Source organism: Poecile atricapillus, chromosome 8 (genome assembly GCF_030490865.1).
Source record: "Poecile atricapillus isolate bPoeAtr1 chromosome 8, bPoeAtr1.hap1, whole genome shotgun sequence".
NCBI classification, from domain to species: Eukaryota; Metazoa; Chordata; class Aves; order Passeriformes; family Paridae; genus Poecile; species Poecile atricapillus.
The window spans coordinates 19134858-19161068 of NC_081256.1; the positions used below are offsets into that span (position 1 = coordinate 19134858).

Sequence of the window (26211 nt, forward strand, 5' to 3'; positions counted from 1 at the left end):
CATATTTCCATGTTGATTGTTTCTTTGTTACCATCAGCTACAGTCACCAGTTTTTCTCTCTTCTGCCTTCATCTTGCTGCCAACACCTTTTATGAAAAGGGCAAATCTGTTACTATTATGGTGATTCCGAGATACATCCAGTGTACTTTCTTGGGGTGGTAGAATCTTTGGACCAATAATCTGGGGACTTCTCAGTACCTGTTGAGAATTGTGTTCATAGATTACAGGACCATTTTGCTGCTGGTTCCTTGAGTATAGTATTTATCTGACTCCAAACAGGGCCATGAACAAGCTGTTCTTCAGCAGCTAGAGAGAAATCAGGCTTAGAGTATTCTCTACTATCTAAAAAATAACCTTGTATATTCAAAAAGATTTTAGTTTGCTTTCCTTTATTTTCTCTACAGTTTCCCTCCCAGGTCCCATTCTGGATATGCATGGAAGAAATTGCAGAGTAAAAGAGGAAAACTTAATGGGTTTCTTTTGTTTGCTTTGGGAATGCATAACAATCTCTGACACCAAGCCCCTTAGTGATTCCTGGTTGCTTTTGCCACCTACAACGTCAAGAATCAGAGCTGATAGTGAGCCTCAGAAACAGGATGGAAAAGAAAGTCCCATTTGAGTTTGCATTTTCTCCTACTAAGTTCAAAAAGGAGGATTTCCAGAATCATCCTTCTTGACTCCTTCCCATCTCCCCCACTAGTTCTTTGAAATGATTGCCTTTTTTGTGCATCAGCCAAAATCTGTGCAACTTCTTTTCACATTGTGCGTCACCTGCTGTGACACAAGCTCTTCAGCTGCTTTGTCTCAAAGCATTAGTGAAGTGTTTGAAAATGAACATAGAACTTTTCAAATGACATTGTGTCATTTAAAACCTAGAATCCCTAGTTCTGTAAAGGATCAGAGTGGATGTCTGAAAGCAAGACAGAGAAGGTATTTTGGGCAGTAGACTAGGATGCAGGAGAAAGAAGGTAATCTCTAACCTCTCTGACCCCTCTCTCTCCTTCTAGACTGTTGATTTAAAACCAGGTGCACAAAAGTATTCAGTGCCTGTGTTGAATTCACATCAGTTAAGATCGTGGTGCTTAAATGGGGCAACTGCCTGCCCTGGCTCAGGTCTGTGGTCTATCTAGACCCAGCCACCTTCCTTCCACCTGTTGTCTGGGCACTTAGAGGTGATCGGTACAACATCAGGATTGGTTATTGTTCTGTACACTGGCTAAAGGAGTAGTTCAAGTAGGTGTTATAGCACAAACCTTGATCCTGCCAGTTGAGTTGGCAGATGTTTCTCTGTAAATGTTGCTGCTTTAGACTGGTGCGAAGAGGGGGGAAAATAACTGGGTGCACCTGTTACAAAAAGAAATCAAATTAGCTTCATGTGGGACTATAACTGCTTTTCACTCCATAGATCACACACAAAAGTTGAAGTAATTTTTGCCCAGCTACTTGCCAAGTTGCTTTTTAACTTTTTAGTGTTTACTTCAAAATACAGGCTTTGTTTTCACGAGAAGAAAGTCTCACAGCCTCTTACTTCCTCCTTTTACTATGTATTTACTTGTAGCGGAAAAAGCATTAGGAAAGGAAACTGTTGTGGATTGGCTGGTTACACAAAGTCCTCCAGCAGAGATCTGGGAGTTCAGGGTGGAACAGGGCCATATATGAGGCATAGACTTTACTGTTTCAAAGATTGAAAAACTGCTGTAGTGGGAGGCCAAAGGCAGTGACTTAATATGGAACCTGAAGTGCTGAGGAGCAGGCTGTCAGCTTGAGCAAACCTGTGGCAAGCTCTGGCAAACCTACTGGAGCTGGTTTATGGAAAGCTCTCTCTGAAATCACAAGGCAATAGATAAAGTTAACAAGCTGAAGAGGAGGCTCTGTAAGTATTGTAATCTTTACCATGACAGTCATATAATAGCTCGGGCAACAGTCCAGCTAGGCTCTTTTTCTTTGAGTGTCATCTTTGTTTTGCTGGGTTGATAAAGCAGGAAAAATTGTCATTGAGGCTATATGAACTCACTGAAGATTTCTGTTTTCCCTTGCACAGATGAAATCATGCAGCAGGAGATACGGCCGCTGGTAGCAGTGGATATAATAGAGCAGCTCCACAGGCAATTTGCAATCTTGTCAGGTAAGAAGTTGCTGATAATGACCCTCCATGATTCTCTTGGAAACATATTGGAATGTGTCATGCTGACTGTCACCCTTCAGCTCTGCACAGCAGTTGCAATAGTATTTTCATACTGATCCTGAAAAGTGCTGCTACAATCAGATATTCATGGTGTATGGAATGGATAAATGCCAAGCTGCTGTACTTGTTTGTTTTTTTTAAGGCAAATTAATTTTCTATGTTCTCCACAATGGGCTGGGAGGAACATATTTAGAGGGCAAGAAATTAAACAAAACTTTTACTACATATCTTTGCACAATGTCCCAACATCTTGTTTGTGGGAAAAGATTTTGGTCTATCAGGGATCTACTCATGACCTCCCCCTTCTTCCTCATTTGCCTTTGTTTTAGAAATGATTCATTGCTAAAGTGTAAAGTTCTAATCTTTGAAAGATATGATTATTACATAGTCCTTTGTTTGCCCAAAGTTTGCAATCACACAAAGTGACGCAGTTCCTTCCCCAAAGAAAGAGCTGATACTGAAATATTTGGCAAATTATTTAATGCATTATTTTGGATACTGTAGATGCTAAATCTTATCTGTGCCCTAAAACAGTCTCTTCTGTAGACTGCATGGCCTCTGGCAACTCCTTTTGTCTCTATTTCTGCCTGTTCTGCAAATAAGAAAATTCAGAATTTGCTTATCAGCTTCCCCACAGGAACAGTGAAGTATCATGAATCTGCACAAAATGCTGAGATTATAAGAAGGTCCCATAGAAAAGCTTGTACCTCTTGGTGGAGAGGAACACTGGGTATAGAGCACAGAGTGCACCAACACAGCTCTGGAAATGGTCAGCCCAGCAGGCACAATCCTTGCTGCATCTTTGCATTTTAAAGTATATTCCAAGTTGCCGAAAGAAATCCAAATCTAGTTTACACATAATTCTTTACGAGGCTCCGAGTATTAAAATCTGATTTTGGAGGCTTCCAGGTATGACCTTGTGGTAGCTTCCCAAGCTCAATAACTAAAGGATTTGCATTAGACAGAGGGTATTTTCTGAGCAGAGGTGGAAGCAACTGTCTCCTCATCTGCAGCAAAACATCTCAGGGTCCCACCTTCCTAGAATTCCTAATGAACACAACCCTCTGTGCAGGACAGGGTCTGTAACTGCATGAAATAGCTCAAACCCTTTCCATCCCACTGCTGTGCTCAATGCAGGGTAAGTAGGAATTGTTGAGAATTGAGTGCCTCATATGCAATTGCCTACCCAGTGAAATGTGCAGGATTGCTATTTTTGAACCCCATTACCTTGCAACATTTGGGACCAATAGCAAAAGTTGAATACAGCATGTCATGAGCATGTAATAATTTATGGAAAATGGTTTACTAAATGGGAAGAAAAAAAATCCATTTCCAGTTTCAGCTAGAAAATTAAACATGGAAAAAAATGTGAAGGGTAGACATAAAAAAAAGAATTTTCATACTTCTTTATGGACTCATAATTTCCGCAGTGCCTGTGTTCTCACCTGCTATTTTGGCAAATTCAACTCTTCACATTTATCTAATTCTTTTATTCTTGAAAGTGATGAGAAAGGTGTTTAAATAAGGCTGTTTAAATGTGAGCTGCTTAAAGACTTGAAAAATAACTCTTCATAGAAGGCAAGGCTGAGAGGCTTGTTTGTTAGGAATCAGCAAATAATTGGTTCATCAACACAGAAGTGCTAATAACAAATACCAAAGAAGAGTGAGAAGGTGTCTTTCATGCCCCCATCTACATAAATAACAAATTGCAATTTAAGAATTTTCAGGCTTATCTAAAATCTCCTCAGTACAGTCTCGAAATAGCATCCTACTATAAAATGGGGCAGTGTAGTTCATAGTTTCTAAGCTGATTTCAATCTGAAGTTTAGAGCTAAATTTGAAAACTTGGGTGCCTCTACTCTTTGGCCCAGTGTCTTATTCTGTTGGTAACCACAGGTGAGTCATAAGTAAAACACAGCAGGAATCTTCCTTACTCTCCTGTTATTGCCTCCTGCAAAGAGAACTTTAGATGCAAGCCAGACATTACTATACTTTTCAAAAATGCAGTTCTCTAAATAATGTAATTTTCTTTTTCCTTTAGCAAAATACTTTTTTTTTCATGCAATGAAAACAAATCTGGGCACTCTTCTGCTTAATTTCACTTTATTAAAGTGATATATTCATTTGTTAAAGTAATTCACATGTAAACTTCATGTGATTTAGATTTTTTTTTTTCCAGATGGCTCTGTAGCTTTTCCTCAAAGCATGCTGTTTGCTGCTTTTCATTAGGTACAAGCAACCACAAGGATTTTGGTGCTTCAGCACTTGCCTACATGGTGGCTGAAAATTTGAAACTTAACCTATTTCCTGCTTTTCCATATTGAAATGTTGTAGCTCAGTAGCCACTGTCTGGAAAGAAAACACACCCTTCTGTTGTTTGGTGTCACCATCATGGGCAGTAAAAGGCAATTCCAATGTTCCTGTAGAGAGTTATAGACAAAAATTATGTTCCTCTGAACAACTTCCTAACAGTGGTATTTGCTGATTTCTACTAGATGGGGTTATCTTTGAGTCTGGAGGCTGCAGCCCCCAGAGCACAGCCAATTGCCTCTCCCACATCTGTGCAGAGCCCAGAGGATGTAGCACTGAGCCTGGTTTGTGCTACTCCACAGCCTCTAGCTTTGTCAGGCTCTCCTGTTCAGTCCTGTGGACCCCAAATACATTTGTCCAGCAATAATGAAAGTCAGTGGTTGACTGTTGCAAACTTTGTCATAAATGAGTATTTTTTTGGTTAATACCATCTTTTTAGTAACAGCTGGAAGCTGAGGCAGAGGCAGTGAACTCACAATGTTCCCTTGCAGTAAAGCAGAAAAAAAAAGAGGAAAATGATTGAATCAAAGGCTCTTTGTTTTCCCTGGACATGACTCATTAGAAACACTTCTCTCCACTATTGCTGTGTGCAAACTTCTTAAGAGGATCTGACTGTCTTGTGGTCTCTGAGCAGATGGTAGGAATTACATAACAATCCAGTGAGTTCGGTGCTTGATTTTGTCGGGGTCTGGTTACAATGAATGTATTACCCGGTCTTCCACCTACCAGACTAATCAAGACATTACTCCATGCCAAGAACAGGGAAACTCTCCAAAGCCTTCCCTGGTCCACTGAGGTCATGGAAAAGGTTGCAGTGTAATGTGACAATGTCCTTAATAATGTAATTTTACTTTGGTCATCTCTCTTCCCATGTGCTACATTTAGCACTGCTTAGCATGTGAGATCTGGCAGGAGTACTGGTTCTTGTGGTTAAATTCTAGTTTTGATACCGCTACTGCCTCTTTCCTTTCCCTGAAAACCAAACTCCCAATTATGGGACTACAGCTGTGACAACACAGGAGTGCTCAGCTAGGTTTGTGTGTCTCCTGTATCTGTTAAGGGAACTAGATCACAAAGTTGAGTAGTATTGAAAACTGGGTTATTCTAACACACCAGTTTTTACTCAAGAATAAAGAACCACTAGTAAAATACTTTTTCTGTCCTGCTGACAGACTATTAAACTGCTGTACCAATCTGCTCTTGGAACTGCTACTATTCCTTCCCCTCCCCCACTTTTTATCTGCAGCTTCACAACCTGTTCTTATCTGTAATTACTCTGTCAAAATGCCCAATCTGACACTTGCAGAAATAATGGATCATGTTGCTAAATCACGACTTTATTAGACAAACTGTCACGAAGGGTATTAGCAGAGAGAATCATTTTCTTTGTGTTCTGTTCCTGTTAACAGACTTCAGTGGATGGGAGAATATGTCTGAAAATGGTAACTGACTCAGAAGCCAGTTTATTTAATTTGCAAAGCCTGGAGGGTATTTGGCCATCTGCTTCCTGTTTAAATCGAGCCTTTTTGAAAACCTGGCCTGACCTTGCCAAAAGGACAGTATGGATCTTTTACAAAAATTGAGACCCAGGAAGCATGCTTTATTGAGAAATTCATCATTTGCAACCCTTAATCAACATGGAAAACCAAAACAACAGAGCTTGGAAAAAGCAAGACTTGACCAAAGCAGTGAAACTTCAGCCAAGATATTATTAGGCTTTTTGGCTGTCTGACCCAGGAGATGAGCTGCAGTCAGGGCTGGGCTGTGATGATTCAGGGAGCTCTCTGCATGCGGGCAGGCCCGAGCAGTCAAGCCTGCCCGTGTCAGCAGCATTTGAGAGAACACTTTCCAATACTAACTGATGAGTTAGTGTCTGTGGCAGGCTGGGGAGGTGAGCTCTGGAAACTTGCAGACTAACTTTTGGAACTTCGCCTGACCATAGCCCCTTTGTTGGGCTGGTGCTTTTCATTTGTGTTGGTTCTGTTTCCCAAGGGAGTCAGCATATTTAGTGATCTCTAGTTAGAAGAGCTGTTGGCTATAGGACTTCAGTGTAGACTCTGATTGTCTCAACCATGGATGTTTTTGTGCCTAGGTGGGAGGCATAGGTGGACTAGAACTGAGGAGTGGGAGATTTTCTAAGATCTTCATTGTATTCAGGGCCTTGGCCGGCAGTTGTGATTGCTTTCTGCTTTTACATCAGACATACCAACATATAGTTCAGCTGTGAGAGATCTCAGAATTCAGCACTCACACCTCATTTTTCAATCACACCCTTTACACTGCAAAGCAGAATTAAATTTTCTCAGCTGCCATAACCTTTTCTCTCCCATTTATATCCCATCTCCAAATACTTCAGCTGTTTTGTTTCCACAGCTGAATTCTGGCCCCATCTTCACTGCAGCAGCTATCCAGGCTGTGTCGGCTGCTGGAAAGTCTGTCTAATAGGAGCAGCTATGAATGCTGCTCTGCATCTTGGGACTTTGTGGATTGGCACACGTAAGAGTGAGTGAAGGTCCCATTACCATGGGTACCTTGTATAACCCTGATACAGCTTGTGTGCTATCTCTTCTTAACCTTCCACATTCACTCTGACTTATGACCTGTCATCCAGGTTCTTCTTTTTCCTTTGCATCACAAATGAAGAGGAAAAGCTGAGCAAATTAGGGAGTGTGCCCAGGAAGAGGAGGAATGAGGTGCTGTCATTCTCATTCTACAAACCAGGCAGAAGGTCAAGTAATATTTTCCTTGGAAGTGTTGCCTTTCACCAGGCTGTTCAGCCCTCTGCTCTTCTAGATCCTGTTGTTTGCATCAGTTGTGCTCCAGCTTGTTGAGCTCAGGTCTGCTAGGAGAAAAAAATCTTACTGGGTTTCCTCTCCAGGCAAAACTGTGTGGCTACTTATGATGGAGCAGCTTGGGGTGTGACTGAGGAGCAGTGACCCAGCCACGGAAGGCTCCTGTGGGACAGCTTGGCTGCCCTAAGGCAGAGTCAGGAGCGAGCCCCATGTTAGTTCAGCTGCAGAACAGCCCAGCCTTCCCTTCTGCCAGCTGAACCTCCAGCTTTGGTGGCTGCTGCTTGCAATGGCCACTGCCACCAGCTGCTGATTCCCTGGCTGGGCACCAGCAATTTGAACTGCCAGGAGGTGCTGGGGGTGGCTGTGTTGCTTGGAAAGTGCTGCAGGGTGGCATCTAACGGTGCCTGGAAGAGCTGCAAGTCAGAGAGACACAGGCATTGCATGCATGGACACACTGTCAGGCACGGCCAGGCTCCTGATGCCTATTTTTCAGTGTGTCTTTGTTTTTACTTCTGGCTGCACTAAACTCAAGGTATTGCTTGCTTCTCCCTTGGAGCTCCTTAGCTCAGCTCATGGCTCGAGAGCTCCTTTGCTCCTGGCAGTCCTCAGGTCCCTTGCCCAGCCGCACAGGCACTGCTGAACAGCACAAAATGCTTCTGGCAGCTGTAAAGTGACCCCTCTCACCTCTCTGCTGTGCTCATTGGCTCACTCTCTTCAGCACTTCTGTCTCCCTCTCCTGTCTTCACTTTCTAGATAGTGTATTTATTTTATTTTTTTTTATCTTGAGGATTAATTTTTTCTTCCGATTGTTCTGTGGAGCTGCTGGAGCTTGTTCCATCCCTATCTGCCTTACTTATAATGGGCTGTAAACTCTTCTACTTGGCAATTTGACTCTTCTCACAAGTGATGCCCAGGAGTGTAGGGATTATGCACAGTCCAAGTAATCGCAAGGATTGTAAACAGAGAATTCTTGGGGCCAAATTCCATGTACCCAGTCTTTATCGCTATGGAACTGACTGAAGACTCTCCCTATTGGCTTTTAGTCTGTGCTCTCTGTCCTTTCAAGGCATTGAGTAGTATCTAGCTAAAGTATTTCAAGGACTGAAAGAAATCTTGTGGCAACTCCCTAGAAAAGAAAGGTTGACAGCCGAGATAAAAAGGGCTGCAGTTTGTCAATTCACATTCTGCAGAAATTTGCATACTGCAGCAATTCTTGGCTTAGTGTCAGGGAAAAAATGGCATTAACATTTAGATGTATGGAATTGCTCTCTCATACAGAGGAGAGAGTTTTCCAGACACCCTTGGTATTTAAGGAGCTTCCCATACATCCCTCATCCAAATGGATATGGGTAATTTTCCTTTGTAACTCAACTACTGTTCAAAGTTCAGATATGGACAGGAAAAACTCATTTGGAACATATTTGTAGCATTTGCTTGTCACTCAACACTTCAGACATTTCTGTTCTCATCATAGTGCTTAACAATTTCTGAATACCAAACTCCCTCAAAATTACCCTAATTTCCTGATGTGGTGGGAACCGAAGGTTTCCTTGTTTATTTCCCTGTCTGAAATACAGCTCTGCTGAACCATCTGAGGGTTCTGGTGTGGTTGCAGCAGGAAGTGTTGCCTTCACATTGGAGAATGAGATGGAGATCAGGAGCTGTTAAGGGCTTAGTCAGAGGCAGGAGCTGGTGACTCTTAGTTGCATGTTCAGTCTGAGGCTGCTCCTAAGTGTCCTAGATTTGTTGCCAGTGGTGAAAGGAAGAATTCAGTGTTCAGTCTGCTTACATTCATTGTTTGGATGCCTTTTTATAGGACAAGATCCCATGACAAAAATACATACCCACATACATAGAGTGCATCATCAGCCTGCCTCATGCAGCTCAGGGAAGAGTCCAGGGGAGGAAGAGCACATGTACAAATGGAGATGCAAGAGATGAACTAAAAGGACACAAAGAGATCCTGGCCAGCAGGAGCATTAGAAGTACCATTTGAAACTTGTAGTTTAAACAAATCTTGAGTATAACTGCAGCTAAAGTACCAGGTGTTGAAGGAAGGGGATCCAGGGGAATCTCTGTCTTATCCTCCAGTGGCAAATATTGCTGCTTTAAAGCAAAATATTCCAAGTTACTAGATCTCCCTCATTTGAAGTATATTCACATATTTGAAATATGTGAATGGGAAAATTTGGTGCCCAGAATCCTGTGAATGTTCATAAGACACCAAGTATGAAATACCTTGGCATGCACTCAGCTCTGAACAAAGACAGCATATGATTTTCCTGGCTGTTGCTGTTTATGTCCAGGAGATGTCACTGAGAATCTGTAACAAAGCAGACTAACTGACTACCTGCTGGTTGGAGTTCCTGGTCTAGAGTGCAGCAGTCTGGGGAAAGCCTGACTAAATTTGCCTGACAGCATATTCTACATCACTGCTGACTGCAGACAGTGCAGCTGGAGATCCAGCTGCCATGCATCAGCATTTGGCATCACCCCAAGGCCAGTGGGGAGGCTGTGGCTCCACTCAGCGTTTGAAATCTAGTTCAGGACAGTGTGAATGATGGCTTTCTTGCTTTCTCTCTTGGCTGAGAGTCTTTTGAGTCTCTGTAGGCCTGTTTTCTCCCTAGCAAAGTGAGTTTAGTGAATGATCTAACACAACTGAGTCATTTTCCGATGCAATCAAAGCAATAATCAACCTTCAGGAAGGAAAAGCGGGGCTAAAGGTAATGTGCTGATACCATGTACCTAGATGTCAAAAGACATCTAGTCACTACCATGTCACAAGAAGAAGGGTTTCCTTGTTCAAAATGCCTATTTTCTAGAGCTCTGAATTTTACCTTGTGCAAACATTTTGCAGCATTCCAGTTCTCCATGGCCAGACAGCATAGAAGAGACTTAAAATAATCCAACCACTACTGTGAGGATAGGGCAGAGGCAGGAGCAGGATTAGCAAGGGACTGTCCACTCTACAGAGAAATAGCCAGGAATTGCTGGAGCACCTCTTTCCAACACAGGAACGGGAGAAACTGGTTTGTGGCATCAGCTGTGATTATCAACAGGGAAAGGCAATGGTGGATGGAAGCAGCCTGGAAACAGGGATTATTTTTGGGAATTTAGAGGGTGCTTTCAAGGAATAAGAACACTTTCTTTTTTTTTTTTTTCCCCACTCCCATGCTCCTAATGGGACAATTTATTGGATATTTTCCTGAGGAAGGTAATTTACTGCCTCACAACTACCCCTTTACTAAAGAGAAGCCCAGAATCTGGCTGTCCCTTGGGCAAGAGTACTCTGTGGGTGATAAATGACTCAGAAAACTGTGTCTATAGCAGAACTACACTCAGTATTGGGTTGTTAGAGAATTCCTGAGCCTGGTGCAAAAAATAAGCTTACATAAATATTGCAGAAAAAGGAGAAAGACTCAGGGAAAAGTATATCCTTAATACCCTGTTTAAGGAGAACTAAGCAATAAGGTACCTCTAACAAAAGCTTTGTTTCATCATGTTCCTTTATGTGCTGCTTCCTCCTCAGTCTGCTCTCAGCTTTGAGCCCAAGCTGGTGAGAAAACCCCTCATAACTTCTGTGTGCTTGGAGTGATGCCCAGATTTGCTAGTGGAACCAATTTAGGATTGGTGCTCCAAGTAAACAGGTTTGTGCTGTGGACTACAGAAGCTCTTGGGGCTGAGCATTGTGTCAGGAGAACTGTAAAGGTTGCTTGGTTCCAGGGGGATTGGCTCCATGCTTCCTGTAGCTCTACCTGAATGTGCATCAGGGAATTGCTCAGAAACCTTATTGCTTATGAGTCTTGTAGTTTCCTGTCTTGTTTAATAGAGGTTTGATGCAAATAAGCATGATAAGCAAAATTCCTCCATGCATGTTGAGCATTCTTAAGGAAAGACCTAAGCCTGGATTGGTTCCAAGCTTGTATTGTGGGCTCTATGTGTGTATTCAAAGCTTGTATGCTCTGTTACTTCATTTTGTTTGATGTCTAGAAGGAACTGGACAGTGCTGTACCTATACGTAGGGAAATATTGTAATATCGTCACAAGAAATTATTTGGAAATGGGAGACAACAAAAAAAAGCACTTAATCAGAATTGTGCAAAAGATTAATGAAAAAGCTGAGAATCTCAAAGGCTAGAATCTCATCTGGAGTAAACGGAGGCAATGAAATTACAGTGAGTTATATCAGATGGGAGCTGATGACAGTTATTGGATCTGGGTGCTTTACAAGGAGAAATATGCCAGTGTTTCCCACTTGAGTACTAACCAGTCTGTCCAAAGGCATAAAATCACCTTCTAAACATTATGACTTTTCTTTTGCAGGAGGAAGAGGAAAGGATGGGGCACCCATTATAACCTTTCCAGAATTTGCAGGATTCAGTGAGATACCCGATGATGATTTTCTGAATGTGGTCACTTATCTAACCAGCATTCCCAGGTGAGGAGCACAGATTTCTGTTGATTTTCTAGAGAGTTTTGCTTCCCCAGTGGCTCGCTGATTTTAGTGGTCCTACCAGGACATACTAGTGCCTCTGCATCTCTCCAGTCATTATGAAACTTCCCTATCTACTGGAGGCCCCAGGAGCTGTGTCATTTGAATGGAAAAGAAAGCTTCACACAGGGCAGATTGAACTGAATTGGAGCAGGAATAGATCTGAAGAGCAGCAGCAAAGATGAAAGGGAGCTGGGAGGGATTGTTTGTGAAAAGTCTCAGGGGTTGGATTATTACTGGATGTAATGAAGGAAGGGCTGCTTCAGGAGGGAGCCACACTTACACAGGTCCCATGACTGCTTATTCCAAGTACATCTTTCTATGCAGCTTTCCCTTTGCTGGAAAAGCAAGTGAGCTGCCCCACTGACAGGATTCTGGCAAGCACCATGTTCTTTCTGGTACTTCATTTCTTTGGAGATTGCTCCACAGCCAGGATTTTTTCCTTGCTTTTTGCCTGCAGCTTTATAAGGATAGTGAAACTGACTTCGCCTGCTCTGAGGAAATGTGCTAAGGCATGACTGCGGAATTACTTTTTGTTTGTCTAAGAGAGCTTAATATTTTTTCAATCCCCTGATCCTGTCTGTAGACCATGGCTCTCTGTGCTAGTGAGAAGCACAGCAATGATTTATTATTTCCTGTGGTCTTCTGTAAAAAGGTGCTTAGAGGATCATAGTGGAAAATGTGCCTCCTTCAAGTTTGAGTGAGAAGTTTTACAGCTCCACCTACGTGTATTCCCCATATTTGCCAAAGTTGTTGCCAAAGAGTTGCCAAAGCAAGCTGAGAGAATCCACATACTGTGAACTTAACAGCTTCATTGTTTCACTCTGCTCTGTGGGACTTTTGTTCTGCCAGGGGAAACTCTGTTTTGAATATTTCTTTAGTCGATTCTGGACTGGGAGGGTGACCAGCTTCAGGCTATATACAGCAGCAGCAGTGGCTGAGAAAACCACAAAACTAGTTTTTCAGTTCTTTGTACTTTGGTATGCAGGGATATGATTCCCAGTGATCTTGTCACATGCTGGGGAACCAGCATGTTACATTGTCAACATGATAGAAATGCTTTGAGCTTCTTCAGCCTGTGTGAAACCCAAAAGCACAGATGCCTTCAAAAGAAATTAGCCAAATTCATGAAGGATTGCTCCATCAATGGCAGCTGGACACAATGGCTCAAATGCAAACTCAGGCTGAAGAAATTAATTTATTCCTTAATGCTGGGACTTGGGAGAATATACCAAGAGAAATATTCTCCTTTTCATATTCCTGCTGCCTTTGTCTCAGTAGCCACTATCTACCAACACTGCAGTCAGGGTGTTGAGCTAGATGGACCTTTGCTTTGATTCAGTTTCAGTTCTGTGTTTTCTCTTCCCCTGAGGAATCCCAGAGCCATGTGCAAAGAATGAAGGATTGAGTTTCAAAACTTTTTAAGTCAGGAGAGCTGTGATATACCTATTTTACAGATGATGAGGTATGTATGAGTAATATCTCACTCTACAGACAGGCTCACCAAAACTTGTGTTGAGTAAGTGACTGTTCAGTTTGCTCTAAATGACTTGTTCAAGGTCAGTGACAAGCTGTGGTTTGAAGGTACATTTTCTGCATATCAGCACATTGGTTCTTTCATAAACCACACTGTAGGGATGTGAGTTTTCCAGGGAATTTTCTAGTCTTTATTGCAGTGCTCTTAGAAAGATTGCCTGCATTTCTTGAGTCACTATTTGAAACTTGCCACAATCTCTGTAAATGCTGAGGGAGAAAGATGTTAATTTAGAAGAAGAATCTGAGCAGCAAGCTTTGTGTGATTTATGACATAATTATATGGAGTTCAAACTCAATGAGGCCTAAGTAGTGGACCTGTTTGGGTGCAGCCCTGTCAATCTGCAGTTGGCTGGTCCATGCACACAATGTCTTAGCCATGTACCTTAGCAAGCAGTAAAGGGTGTGCATTGTTACCTTTGCCAGCACTACTCTACTAGATAGTGGTGTGTGTAATATAATAGTATTCCTGTGCATGTAGTTTCACTGCTAGTAGTCTATCTTTTACTTTAATTCTCAAGAAAGATGTGAAGGTATCCAACAAAGTGACTGAGAACCGAGAACAGTCTCTAACTCTTCTGGAGTTACAAAGGGTATGGCCATGAATCAGGTGAGATGAGGTACACTTTGAAAAGCAGTTCATCCTATTTATCATAGAAAATACTTCCTTCTTCAGAGCTTTGTGAACCAGAGAAATCAGCATAATTTCCCAGGCAAATGTAGAGAGGACATCTGTCTTTTATGGTGCCTGATTTTGCATATCCTGTAAAATAAGGTTCATGCTAGTTGTGGAGATAAGCTCTGTGATTGCAGATAACATCACTTATTGTTAGTAACTTTCTAAGCCCCTCTGGAATGATTAATCTTATGTGCTCATATGACAAAACATATGACAGGATTGAAGATCAACCCAGTGAGACTTTTGTAACCTGATTAATTTTCCTTGTGGTTCAACGCCTGCTCATGAGAGTGCTCCACCAAAGGGGTTTGCATATGAAAACATCCACAGACACTCAGTAACATGGTGTATGCACATGCATGTCTCTGTGCATGCACTAGATAGCTCTAGAAAGTCCTTTTTTACTTGCTCTGTTCCATGGCCAGAATTCCTTTCTCCTTAACGTGACATGGATTAAGTACTTTGATAAACAGATGTCCTTCTCTCCTTCCAAAAGATGTCAGGAAATTCAACATCTCAAGTTAGTGTTCAAGGATAGAGCTGAGGATAGAACAGTTCTGCTGACTGCAGATATTTCATTCAGGGAAAGGGAACCTTTCTTCCAGACATCTGTCCATCTAGGCAAATGTGCCAGAATTTATTTTGGAGGTGAGCCTGATGGTATCTGCTCTTCAGTATTGTCTTCAAATCCTTCTTTTCAGAGAACTGGAGAAACCTCAATGCATTTTCATAATGAGGGTAGAGATATTACAGTACTGACATTAAGAAAACATTGATAGACTCTGTGTGTGTGTTTGTTTCTAAACAAACTTTCTCTGGATGCACACTTTGGTGGGGGTTCAGCTGTACATCCTCTTGTGCTGATGCTGTCATCTCAGCCAGACCTCTTCACATGACTGCTCGCATCCATCTCTCGGTGCCAAATGACATTCAGACCTTGGTATGGCCTTTCAGCATGCTGGTTGAAATAGGATCACTTGCTGACACTCTCTCTGTTTCCCTGGATAAATTTAGGACTTCAGGCAGTCTCATCTAGCTAAAAAGAAAAAAAAATCCACAAAATCCCCCACAACAACAACAACAAACAACCCCACAAACAAGCAAAACCTCCACATTAAAAAGCAAACATACAAGTACCGTTTACTTATCTCAGTGACAACAACTGATGCTATGCTGAACATCATTTGAATGTGAAGGCCCCTTATTGAGACTTTTGTGTTTATTTTCTCACCATTTCTGTAACAATCTGCAACACACACACTCTCTTTGTTGCCTGTATTTGAAAACTATCAAGGAATTTTATTCTGTGAAATATTTGTTGAGCTACTGAAGGACATGTATGTGTTTGTGTATATCTAAGACCACTGAAGTGTATGTATATGTTTGTGAATTTATAAAAGGTAAAACAGATGAATTATCTTCCCTGTGCTTGAGAGGCACAGCAGCAAACATGTTTTCTGTCCACTGCAGAGAGCTGCATGTTGCACTACTAAAGAGGAAAGGTCATGTATCATCATTGAATTTTGTAATCCTCAGAGGAATTATATAAAAATATTGAATTGGAAAATTTGCTGATTCTTCCTGTTTGCAGTATGAACTACCAGGAGCATTCACATGGCATCCTAGTTTTGCACAATACTTTGTCTTTCAGGTTTTGATCCTGCAGAACTGCAGCAAGAGCTCAGAGTTGTGACTGTGTTAATGGCCTTCAGTAGATTAGTGACATGAGTTTGGATAAAAGAACCCATGAAAACGGTGTTCCTGGGTTGATACCTGTATGGACAGTGGAATAGGGATCAAGGAGATACTTTAAACAATTTCTTTCTTATTAATCTGTGATTAGATATTTGATTGCAGTATGTCCTCTGATTATGACATTTATACTTTTCCTGCCTGCCTCTGGTTTCTCCTGAGATGACTGAGCCATCCTGCTCTTGTGAAGTTTCTGGACAGTCAGTGTGTACTTCTTAGCTTCTCCAATGCTGAGTGCTCTTGGAGGGCAGAGGAAAGAGGAGTCCCACTGAAACCTTGTACTCCAGAGTGGGATTTTTGAGAGGGAAAGAGAGGATGGGGTATTTAAGAGATCTACATAGGTGAAATGGAGCACCAAATCCTTGCCTCCTACATCCTCCTTGAAAAGCACTGAGAAGGAGCAGGAACTGTTATTCTAGCCAATATGTTGAAAAGGATAGTTTTGAATGGCTTGCAACCCCAGAACACTTTTGTGATTGGCAAAATAGAGCTCTTCTGTTTCTGCTTTGCCTACCAGAATTCCTGGGGCTTTTTGTACACAAGTCAGGGGATACTGATGCCCTGCAGCTCAGTCCCCTTGTCAGGTGTCAGCATACTTGGAGAATGAAGACTGTAGGAGAGTGTCTAATTTTGCAGGAAAAAAATAAAAATCTGGGAGTTTTGTCTTCAAAAGAGCACAGTGAAATTTGTGATCCTGAACTATTCATGTCACCTAGACTGGCAGCAGAGTAGCACAGCAGCTGAGAGATTCAGCAGATAAAATATTCATGTTTTGTGTAAGCTGCTAGCCTTACACTGGAAAGAGAAATTTTGCTGGCTTTCCTTTTCATGTGCGTTTCTGCCAAATATTCATTCTTTCCACTGTACGTTGTGTTTTCATAATGGGCTCTGAGCGTGGTGTGACGGAGGCTGTGTTTTGCTGCAGTTCTCTGCCTTGGAACGGGAGTATCTCCCTGTAACCCAGCACACCTATTTCATCTGTTTTGCAGTCTGGAGGCTGCCAGCATCGGATTCATCATCATCATAGACAGACGACGGGACAAATGGAGTGCAGTCAAGGCATCCCTGACACGAATAGCAGTAAGTGCTTGCTTTTGTTATTTATCTTCTAGAAATTAAAATTGTCTGCTGAACCTTCAGCACACGATTCAGCCTCCTGTGCTCATTTTAAGCTCCCGTTTTCTGGCTGTGGATGCATATTCTCCCTGGCCCTGCAGCTCATAAGTGTTAAATAAGAGAGGGAGGAAGCTGCAGAGACAAATTACATAGTCTTGTTTACTGCTGAATTAGGAGAAATTCCTTATTTTCTGGGTTGACTGCAATATAAATTCTAGTAATTTGAAGATGGTTCCTGGAGGAGTATAAGAGGTACCCCTTCTGTGCCCAGAGGAGGGATGACGTGGCCTGCTTATGAAAGACAAAGATCCCAAGGGATTTGTGTTTGTATAGTAGTAAATGATCTCTGTCAGAAACTCTTAACAGCTTATTATATCTCATTTGCAAAGTCAGAGCTGGGCAGTGATTTTCAGTGCTACGAAAAGCAGCTGGTTTTATACATCTTTTACTAGGAGCATTTACTGTGTGAGGACCAAGCACTTAGACACAGAGGTGTAGGATGGCAAAATGACAAAGGCAACTTTAAGTTCTTTCGAGGTATTTAGACAGAAATATTTTTCATTCTCAACCTTTTTTGCTGCTGTCTTCAAGAAATTGTTCCTTTTTTATGCTTGATGAGCTTAGAGGAATGTGAGAGATGTAGGCTGGGTGTTGCAGGCAGGGCCATGTCTGATGAACGTGTTGAGTGCCTGCCTGTGTGTAAAAATATGAGAGGTTAAAAAGATTCAAAACCCTTTGCAGAGTGAATAGGTAGGTCAGCCTGGGGAATCCATCTGCGCTACCAGCTTCCCTCACCAATCCAACGTGGGCAGCCAGCTTTGCCCTCTAGTGGCTACAGCCTAAAAAATGGGAAACCCTCTGGTGTGGTGGTGCAAATGGGGCTTGGTGGGGTTCGGATCTGGGAGAGAAAGGCACTTGTCAGGAGCTTTGGAGCTCCGTGATAAATATGTATCATGAAATAACACGTGGCTGGGCAGCAAAATCCATGGGTCAGTCTTCCTGTTGGGTTTGGAAATAGTGACAACGTGCACGTGCTGAATGGACCAGCTGATGCAATGAGCAGCTGGACTGAGCAAGATTCAGTAAGTCCTACCTGCTTTGCCCTGGTGAGGAAACACTTGGCTGAAAATTCCCTGGTAAGGTAGAAATGTGCCTTCTAATAATTCTATATTTCTTGCAGGGAGCATTTCCAGGAAACCTGCAGCTGGTGTTTGTCCTGAGACCCTCCCGCTTTATCCAAAGGGCAATCGCTGACATTGGCATTAAACTCTATCGAGATGACTTTAAAATGAAGGTACCGGTAAGCATGCAGTTTTTTGTCCATGCATTTTCTTTATCTCCATTTCTGCAGCTCTGGGCTGTCAGCAATTTTTCATAACCCAGCATTGCAAGTGGCACCTGAGGCCTTTCATCCAGGTCTGTGTGGTGATGCCGAGGAGTTAATGGACATGTTCCCATGTCCAGTCTAGCTATAAAACATGACTCAGTTTTTAAGTACTGGCATTTTAACTCAGTGGAGATGTCCCCTTTGTGTAGGCAGAGGTAGATCCCACTCCAGTGACAAACATAAGTATTCAGGACTACAGAGCAGTGAAAGCCTAGGGCTGAATTCTGCATTATTTGATGGGTTATCCATGGGACTGCTGAATGTCTTTTATGATTCCCATGCCCTCAAGATTCAGAGTTTGTGTTTTACTTGTTTTTACATGCACTTGGCATATGCCGTAGGTTGATGAGATTGTGATGTGAAGAAGGTTATCAGTCCAGAAAGAATTTGAGATTTTTCTATGAGAGGTCTTTTAGGAGTTGTTTTTAGCTGCATGTTTGCACTTGGCGTAAAAAATTTTAAAGTTTTATAAATAAACTTTGAATTATGATTATTGATGATATTTCATCCTGCATCAGACTCATACTGAGTTCCACAGTGACTTTACTGGAAGGATTTCAGATGACTGTTTTGGATTTTGCTTTTGGGTTCATGTTGTTTTGCAAAATACTTATGGCTGTCCTCCAACAAATTCTAGCTCTGTTGAAACTCGAGTTTGAAGTTCAGGTGTTTAAAACACTTTCTGCTTCTCCTGAAGTGAGAGACAGCAGCTGTTTGTCACAGTGCATGCAGAAAAGGAACCATGAATATACATTTAATTACTGTGTTTAAACTGTAACATTTACAGTCATTTGGTAAGGGTGGCTTTTTGGTAAAATGCAAAACTGATTAAAAAAGTTATGTTTAAATACAAACCAAAATATTTTATAGTACTTTAAAAAATGTATGTACCTATATTTAATATGCCACAATCTGTTACTATAGCAACCCTTGTACCAGACTGCAGCCTGGAAAGGGACAACTTCATCAAGGACTGGCATTTTCCACCAGTTCAGCATTTCCTATGCTTTTAGCAATTTATTTGACATCAGAGTTGCATTCCAAAACTAGGAAGAGATCCAAGTTGGAAGAGAGGTTAATTCTAGGCAGGGGTCAAGCACTGCATTAAGTATGAAATGGTAACTTTCCTTTCTTACAGGCAGGAAAATCAAGATATTAGTTTAGTTTGGGATTGTCTTGGATATTTTGAGCCATCCTGGGTATGTCCACAGAGCTTAGAGAGCAGCCTTACAAAAACTAAGAGCACGACACGCCTGCTGGATCTGCCTGCCTCCTGCCCAACAGGCCGCCCACATATGTCTGATGCTATTCTAAGTTGCTTAGGGTTGTACTACAGGTGTTCTAAGCTCCTGGGATCTGTCATGTTTTCTGGAGGGACTTTTCTCCTGTGTTGCAGCCCATCCTAAAAATACCATCTGGGCATGTCCTCGTATAGCCCAGTTTCAGAGTGGGGAAGTTACTGAGAATGATGTCTGTTTGTTCTCCTTGAAAACAGCATCCTAAGTGCCAAGCAGGAGAACAAGACCAGAGTTCTTGTCCCATTGGCAATGTCCTTACTCAAGGAATTAGGGATCAGTACCTATCTTCAATATCACCATGATCCTTTAAATTGTTTGCAGGTTGTTTGTTTGTGTTGTGTGTTTGGCCCTATGACAATATTCATGTCATAACTGGCCCATGGATGGGTGGCACTTCCTATCACAGCTGTGAGTCAGGACATGAGCATTCAAAAGGGACTCCAAGAATATTGTGTGTATTTATTAAGGAAACATTTGTTCAATAGTTTATTTTAACTATCAGACTGAAAATATGTTCAGTAAAATAGATTTGCTGGGTTAAAGCAACACTGGAATGAGTAGAAACCAGAAGATCAAACAGGGTCTGGAAATAAAGGCTGAAATTGACCAAACAGACACAAAAAGAAAATGCAGGATTTATATCACATTTACATACAAATGTGGGTAATAAAACCTCATCAGGTGAATTTCTATTGGAGTAGTGATTTGATTAGATATCATTAAAGAGGATCAAGATATAGAAATATAAGAGACACAGCAGGGTACATCTGAGACTAAAGTCTGTGAATTCAAAAGGAACACCCAGAAATGTACCCAAGGAACCTCCCATCATAGGAAGTGAATTAAAGCATCTTCAGAACATACATAAAAGGCTGAACAATCTGTCCATAGCAAGCACTTCCTTGAGCTTTGTAGGCTGTGACTTCTTTTTAATGATCTAACCCATCCAGAAACAGCCTCCCCACAGCTCCATGTTCCACACTGACCCTTCTCTTCTAAACTGCTGCGTCCTTGCACTCTTCAGCTGACTGACTATGGCTGTTTTCTGTCTGGAAAGCAGCATGGGAGATGCTAATGCTCTCTTAGATTGGTTTTTCAGATGGATGCTGGATTGCTCATAGGCTTTCTCCTGCAGGAATGCCTGCGTGGTGAACACCCATGCCCTGTTGGGTAGCATCATAGCTGGCAATATTAATAGGTTGTTTTGTGGCTCAAGCTGAGCATACCAGGTTAAAGAAAGCATTTAATTCTTCCTAACAGAAAACTGTATGACAGAGTTCCTCTGTGGTTTCAGTGAGGTTTGAAGTGTCAGAAGATTTCCAACTTGTCAGCAGCATCTCTGATGGGGAAGAGCTACAAAGCAGTTAAGACTTACTTTTTCAAATGTAACTTCCAATTCAGAATTAGTGCTTAGACTTTATGTTCCAGTGTGAAGCCCTTTCAAGATGATGCAGCTTTTTGAGCTTTCTGGCTTTGATCATAGCAGAACAATGTTTCATAACACATTCAGGGAACAGTTTTTCCTTTAACTTTGTGTGAGATACTCACCTTTCTTTGCCATAGTTTCTTCACCAACAAGATCTCCCCATTTCTGTGTTTAAAGACGGGGGTCAAGGAGAAGAGGAACTACTAGAAGTGAAAAAGAATAGAATGAAGGCCTACTTGAGAATTTTCAGCCTGTACAGGTCCCTGGGGCCAGATGCATCCTCCACTATATTCTTGTATTCAAGTTAGGTTAAAATCTGGATGGATGGTTTTAAGAACTATTTTCATGATGGTTAGGAGGGTACTGGTAATGGGTCATACTCTGCCTGGAAGTGGGAAACAAGTGGAGTGTTGTAGTGATACCTGCTGGGACCTGCCCTGCTTGATGCCTTCATCAGTGACATGGAAGAGGCAACAGGCTGCACTGGCACCAAGTGTGCAGATGACACTAAACCAGGAGGAACAGGTGGTATGCTCCAAGACAGGGCCACTGGAACAGAAACTCAAGGAATGGACTGAACAGCATATTATTTTATATATGCAAAAGGGGCAAAGTAGTCCTACAACTGGGAAAGAGTTTCCTTGCAGAAGGTTTTTCTTCCTCAAGAAAAAGCTTATGTTCTTCCCTTCCAGCAATGTAACAGCTCTGTTGTTGACAACAATTCACAGTGTAGCCTGACTATCTGGGGGGCTTCTCTGCAGAAAAGGACCTGGGAGCTTTGTAGACAGCAAGCTGCACATGAGCCAGAGCGTGCCCTGGCAGCAAAGGAAGCCATCAGCATCCTGCATTAACAGGAGCAGTATGAACAACAGCAGAGCCAACTGGTTGAGACAAACATTCATCCCCCTTTACTTGGTTCTAATTAAATCACACTGAGAACACCTTGTTGAGTTTTGGTTCCCCTAGTACAAGGAAAATATTTATCTGGAGTAATCTTGGAGAGCCAAGAAGGTCAGGACTTGGAGAATGTGTTCTGTAAGAATATGCTGAGGGGACTGTGCTTGTCTTACACAGAGAAGGGAAGGCTTAGGAGGGTTAGTATGACACAGCAGCAGCTTTCCAGTCCCTCCAAGCTGGGCACTGCAGCCAGCTTGTGCATGATGGTAGGACAAGAAATAACTGACATAAAGTGAAACAAGTGCAGCTCTGACTTGACATTTCTCTCCACAAAGACAGGCTGCAGACCAAACTGCCCAAAGAGGTTGTACAGTCTCAGTCCTTGGATGTTTTTAAGTCTCAGATGGATAAAGCCCTGAGCAAGCTGGTTTGATCTCAGCTGACACAGCTTTGAGAAAAAAATTGGAGTAGAGAGCTGAGGTTCCTGCCAACCTGAATTATCTGTAACAAAGGTCAGCTAAAAACCTGTTCAGGTTTGTTCTCAAGGCTTTTCTTAGAGCAGTCCTAGCCTGGAATATGCATCCTCTTGTCTCCATACATCTGCACTCATCTTGTTCACAGTGTTTGCCAGTGCACTTATCATGCTCCGTTGGACATGCTGAAATGCAGAGCCACTTAAGCTTTCTTTAAATAGGGTCAAGTAACACATTTGACATATTTCTGACATTTATTTAAAATTCTTAGTCATTTGTGCTCAACTTTTTATTCTTCAGTTGCTGAAATCATGGCATGTCTTCTAGCTGTTGGAACAACAATAAATGTGTGTTATTTATGTAACCACTTGTGTTGACAAATTTACAGTGGTTGCCAAAAGGTACTGCTGCTTATCTGAAGCTGAACTCAAATCATGTTTGGCTTTCTTCAAGCAAGTCTAGTGGTAAGGAGATTCTAAAGTAAAAAAATGGATCTAGGTTTATCTCTCCTTTCTCCTCCATTATAATTTTAAATGGAAAAATTTCATAAAATTCAGTGAACATGCAGTGACAAAAAAAGTCAGAAAACAGAAAGAAAAATCTTGCTCTCCACAGTTTCCTTTCAGCACTTCCCTGGATCAAGCGGTTGGTGTTGAGGAAGCTGTCTAACTTCCCTGTCCCTCCATTTCTCTGTAAATAAAAAGTTATATAGAGAATAAATTATTTTATGAAAGTTTGTGTGAACATTATCAATACCATACTTTTTGCTCTTGATGCACAGGCAAAATGATTCAGCCCAGCAAGGAGGAAGAGGATGTCAAACCAAAGTCAGTTCAAAAAGATCCGTGTACACATTGAGAAGGCAAAATCTAGGGAAAATAAACTGTGGCTGTGTCATGAGAAAATGCAAAATGAGAACTGATGGCCTCTGGTAGAACTGCAGTGGTCATATATGTTAAGGCAAACCCAGATCCTAGGAGCAATGATTGAAAGGCTCGTTTCTCTCAGTCCAGTGTGTTTGGATTTGTTTCAGATCATCATGTTAAATTCTGTCTCTGATCTGCATGGCTACATTGATAAGAGTCAGCTGACCCGGGAGCTGGGAGGAACCCTGGAGTACGGCCACAGCCAGTGGATCCATCACCGAACTGTGAGTGCTGGGGTTCTTCTTGCACATCTGCACCAGGGCTGTCCAGGTGACAAATGCAAAGCAACCATTAGGCAGTAACTTTTCAGCTACATTACAGCCTATGGATTCTGATAGGGACTCAGGGAAAGAGGAAATCCATTGCTCAAACAGAGAAAAGCAAATTCCCAGCAGTTTGTCATGGAAGCAGTAATTGTATCTCACTGCATACCTGGCCAGTGTCCTGGTATTCTTACTCAGCAAGGCCTGTGGGCACATTCTCTTGCCTTTTAAATAACTGATGGGATTCATAGGTTTCACAGATTTCAGCTGAAATTGAAAGTAGGCTGTAGCACTTTGCTGACTTTACAAAGGTCAAAAGTAAGGTCAGAAGTCTCACTTTAATGATTAATTATGTCCATGCTTTTAAGAGAATAAAAATACTCAGAGCACTATATTTTATTTCTCATTTCTATGCTATACAAGCATGCACTCCAGCTAGGTCTTATTTTGGCTAACTGAAGAACAGTTGTCTGTAGGAAGGCAGAAAGACTTTTTTATTCTATGGAGGAAGCTTGTACAGGTTTGATTGTTCCCTTTTTGGGCTGGTTAATGCATTTCTGTGTCTGCTTCAAAACAATATAAACAATTCATTACCGTGCCCAGTTAAGATGGCAGTTCACGAAAACCAGACTCCAAACTCTGGCACCTTAGCAGACAAAATACTGTCTCATTCTTTGTAAGCAAAAATAGGCTAAGCTGGGTCATGATTCTGGAAAAGTAATTAATTCACAGAAAGTTTATACAATGTTTCTACTTGCAAGATTGGTATATTAGAGCCCACATCTGATGTGAGCCTGAATGTTTTGCAAAGTTCTGAGCAGGCCTGGGTTTGAGTCTGTTGCTGCTCATGGGTAGGTTACATCTAACCCATAAAAAGAGCTCTTCCCCTTTTATGTCAAAATATTTGACAAAAGTCAAATAATTTTTGTCACTTTCTTGCTATAGTTTTTTTTTTGTGCTTTGCTGTCCTTATAAAATTAAATTTTAGTCTCCTTGAGACCCACCAAATATTTCAGGCTTCTAAATATGCAAACACAGAATCTGAATTTCTTCTAACATTGATTTTCTAAATTTATAACTGTGTTGACTATAATGAGGTTAGGGTTGAGATGAGTGAACAGGCTTATGTGTCAAAAGTATCAAAAATATGAAACTGTCCTTGCAGGAAGGAGGAGTGTGAAGAAATGAATCATCTGTAAGAGCATACAAAGAGCAAAAGGTTTGAAAATATGAAGGGAGATAAAAAGAGGCACAAGAAAGGCTGTATTATTTATTAATGACAGAGGTTTACATAAAGTGACAATACATTGTTTGGTAAAATATTCAAACAAAAATGAGCCAAGAATTTAGGGGTGTAAGGCTATGTAATCCCCAGAGGTTTTGGTTAAATTTGTTGGAAAAATTTTTACCAAACACAGAGACTTGAAAAAAAATAATCCAGAGATATAACTTAGGTACATGAAATAATTTATTACTCATATACACAGGAGACAGTTGGGGGCAAGCATGTTATTGAATGAAACAGTGACAAGTTCATGGGGCAGTCAGCCAAGGAATATCTGCTGGATAAGAGGTTGTCATCAGGGAAGTGTCAGCTTCCATGGCACCTTGAGACAATCTGACTTTCCAGTCTTGCTGAGCTATGGTCTTCATGCCCTTTGCTGCTTTTCTCAGTGTTCCCATATCTCGTCCTGCCAGTGTTTTTCTTCTGAAAAAGCTTTAAACTCTGGTTAAATGGCAGTGACACAGCAACCTCCTTGCACTGTTCACTGTTTCTGCTCTCCTCTCTTGACTGCCAGAAGCCCATGGACTTTCTTGCCCACAGAGTGCATTTTTGGCTTTCAGTAAATGGCCTTTGGTCATGGATAGCCATGTCTGTGTTGCAGTCAGAAGTGTGACATTTCAGCCAACTCTAATCCAGCAGTTTCAGTGCTGAGAACAGCAGGATACAGCTGCAGAGCACTGAGATACAGCATATGTGGGTCTGTACTGCTTGTGTTGAAAGCAGACATGAATTTCTGGGGGAAAAGGGAAGAAGGCTGTGAACTCTGCTAGCATTGCTTCATGGGGGGCATGTTTGAGATCACAAATCTGGGCTAATTTCTCTCTATACCTTTTGAATGGTGATTTACCTCTAATTTGTTTTTCCCAGCACACAGCGTAATTTCATCTGTCATGGTTGCAAACAATGAATTCCCATCATTGCTGGAGAAAGGAATACAATGTGCAACAACTGCATAGTGTTTGATTGGGTGTAAGAGCATCCCTAGAGCTTGTTGACTGACTCAGACCAGTGGGGGTATAGATCAAAAAGTACAAAGAATAAAGAGCTATACAGAACAACACAGTCACACCAAAATTTGGGCATGATCATGAAAAATATTCCATGCAGTTACTTTATACTAGATATAAAGGTTTTAATCACACGTCACAGGTCTGAACATTATATTCTGCACTGAGAAGGTGGCATTGGTATTTTTAGCCTTCCTCACTTACCTGTTCTTCATTAAAACCACAGATTTCTGACAAGTTTTGTGTTGGTGCACCCAAGTGATAAAGGAACAGCAATGTTCTGATGAATTTGTGCATTTTAACTGTATTTGTAGTTACTTGTTTTTGTATTTGTGAACTAGCAGGGACAGATGGGAGGAAGGGACTAGAATGCATCTCATACTGATAGGC

The 26211-nt window shown here is 41.6% G+C and overlaps 1 protein-coding gene across 2 annotated transcripts in view; it reads left to right on the plus strand.

The window, feature by feature from the left end:
• Positions 1 to 1707: 1707 nt before the first annotated feature.
• MCF2L2 (MCF.2 cell line derived transforming sequence-like 2) overlaps positions 1708 to 26211 on the plus strand; it is a 119561-nt gene continuing 95057 nt past the window's right edge. For both annotated transcript variants that reach the window (XM_058844220.1, XM_058844221.1), the window contains exons 1-6: positions 1708 to 1873; positions 2042 to 2125; positions 11611 to 11725; positions 16733 to 16823; positions 18040 to 18159; positions 23374 to 23490. In XM_058844220.1, the coding sequence (XP_058700203.1) occupies positions 2050 to 2125; positions 11611 to 11725; positions 16733 to 16823; positions 18040 to 18159; positions 23374 to 23490 (519 nt within the window). In that variant the 5' untranslated portion in view covers positions 1708 to 1873; positions 2042 to 2049. The remainder of the gene's footprint in view (positions 1874 to 2041; positions 2126 to 11610; positions 11726 to 16732; positions 16824 to 18039; positions 18160 to 23373; positions 23491 to 26211) is intronic.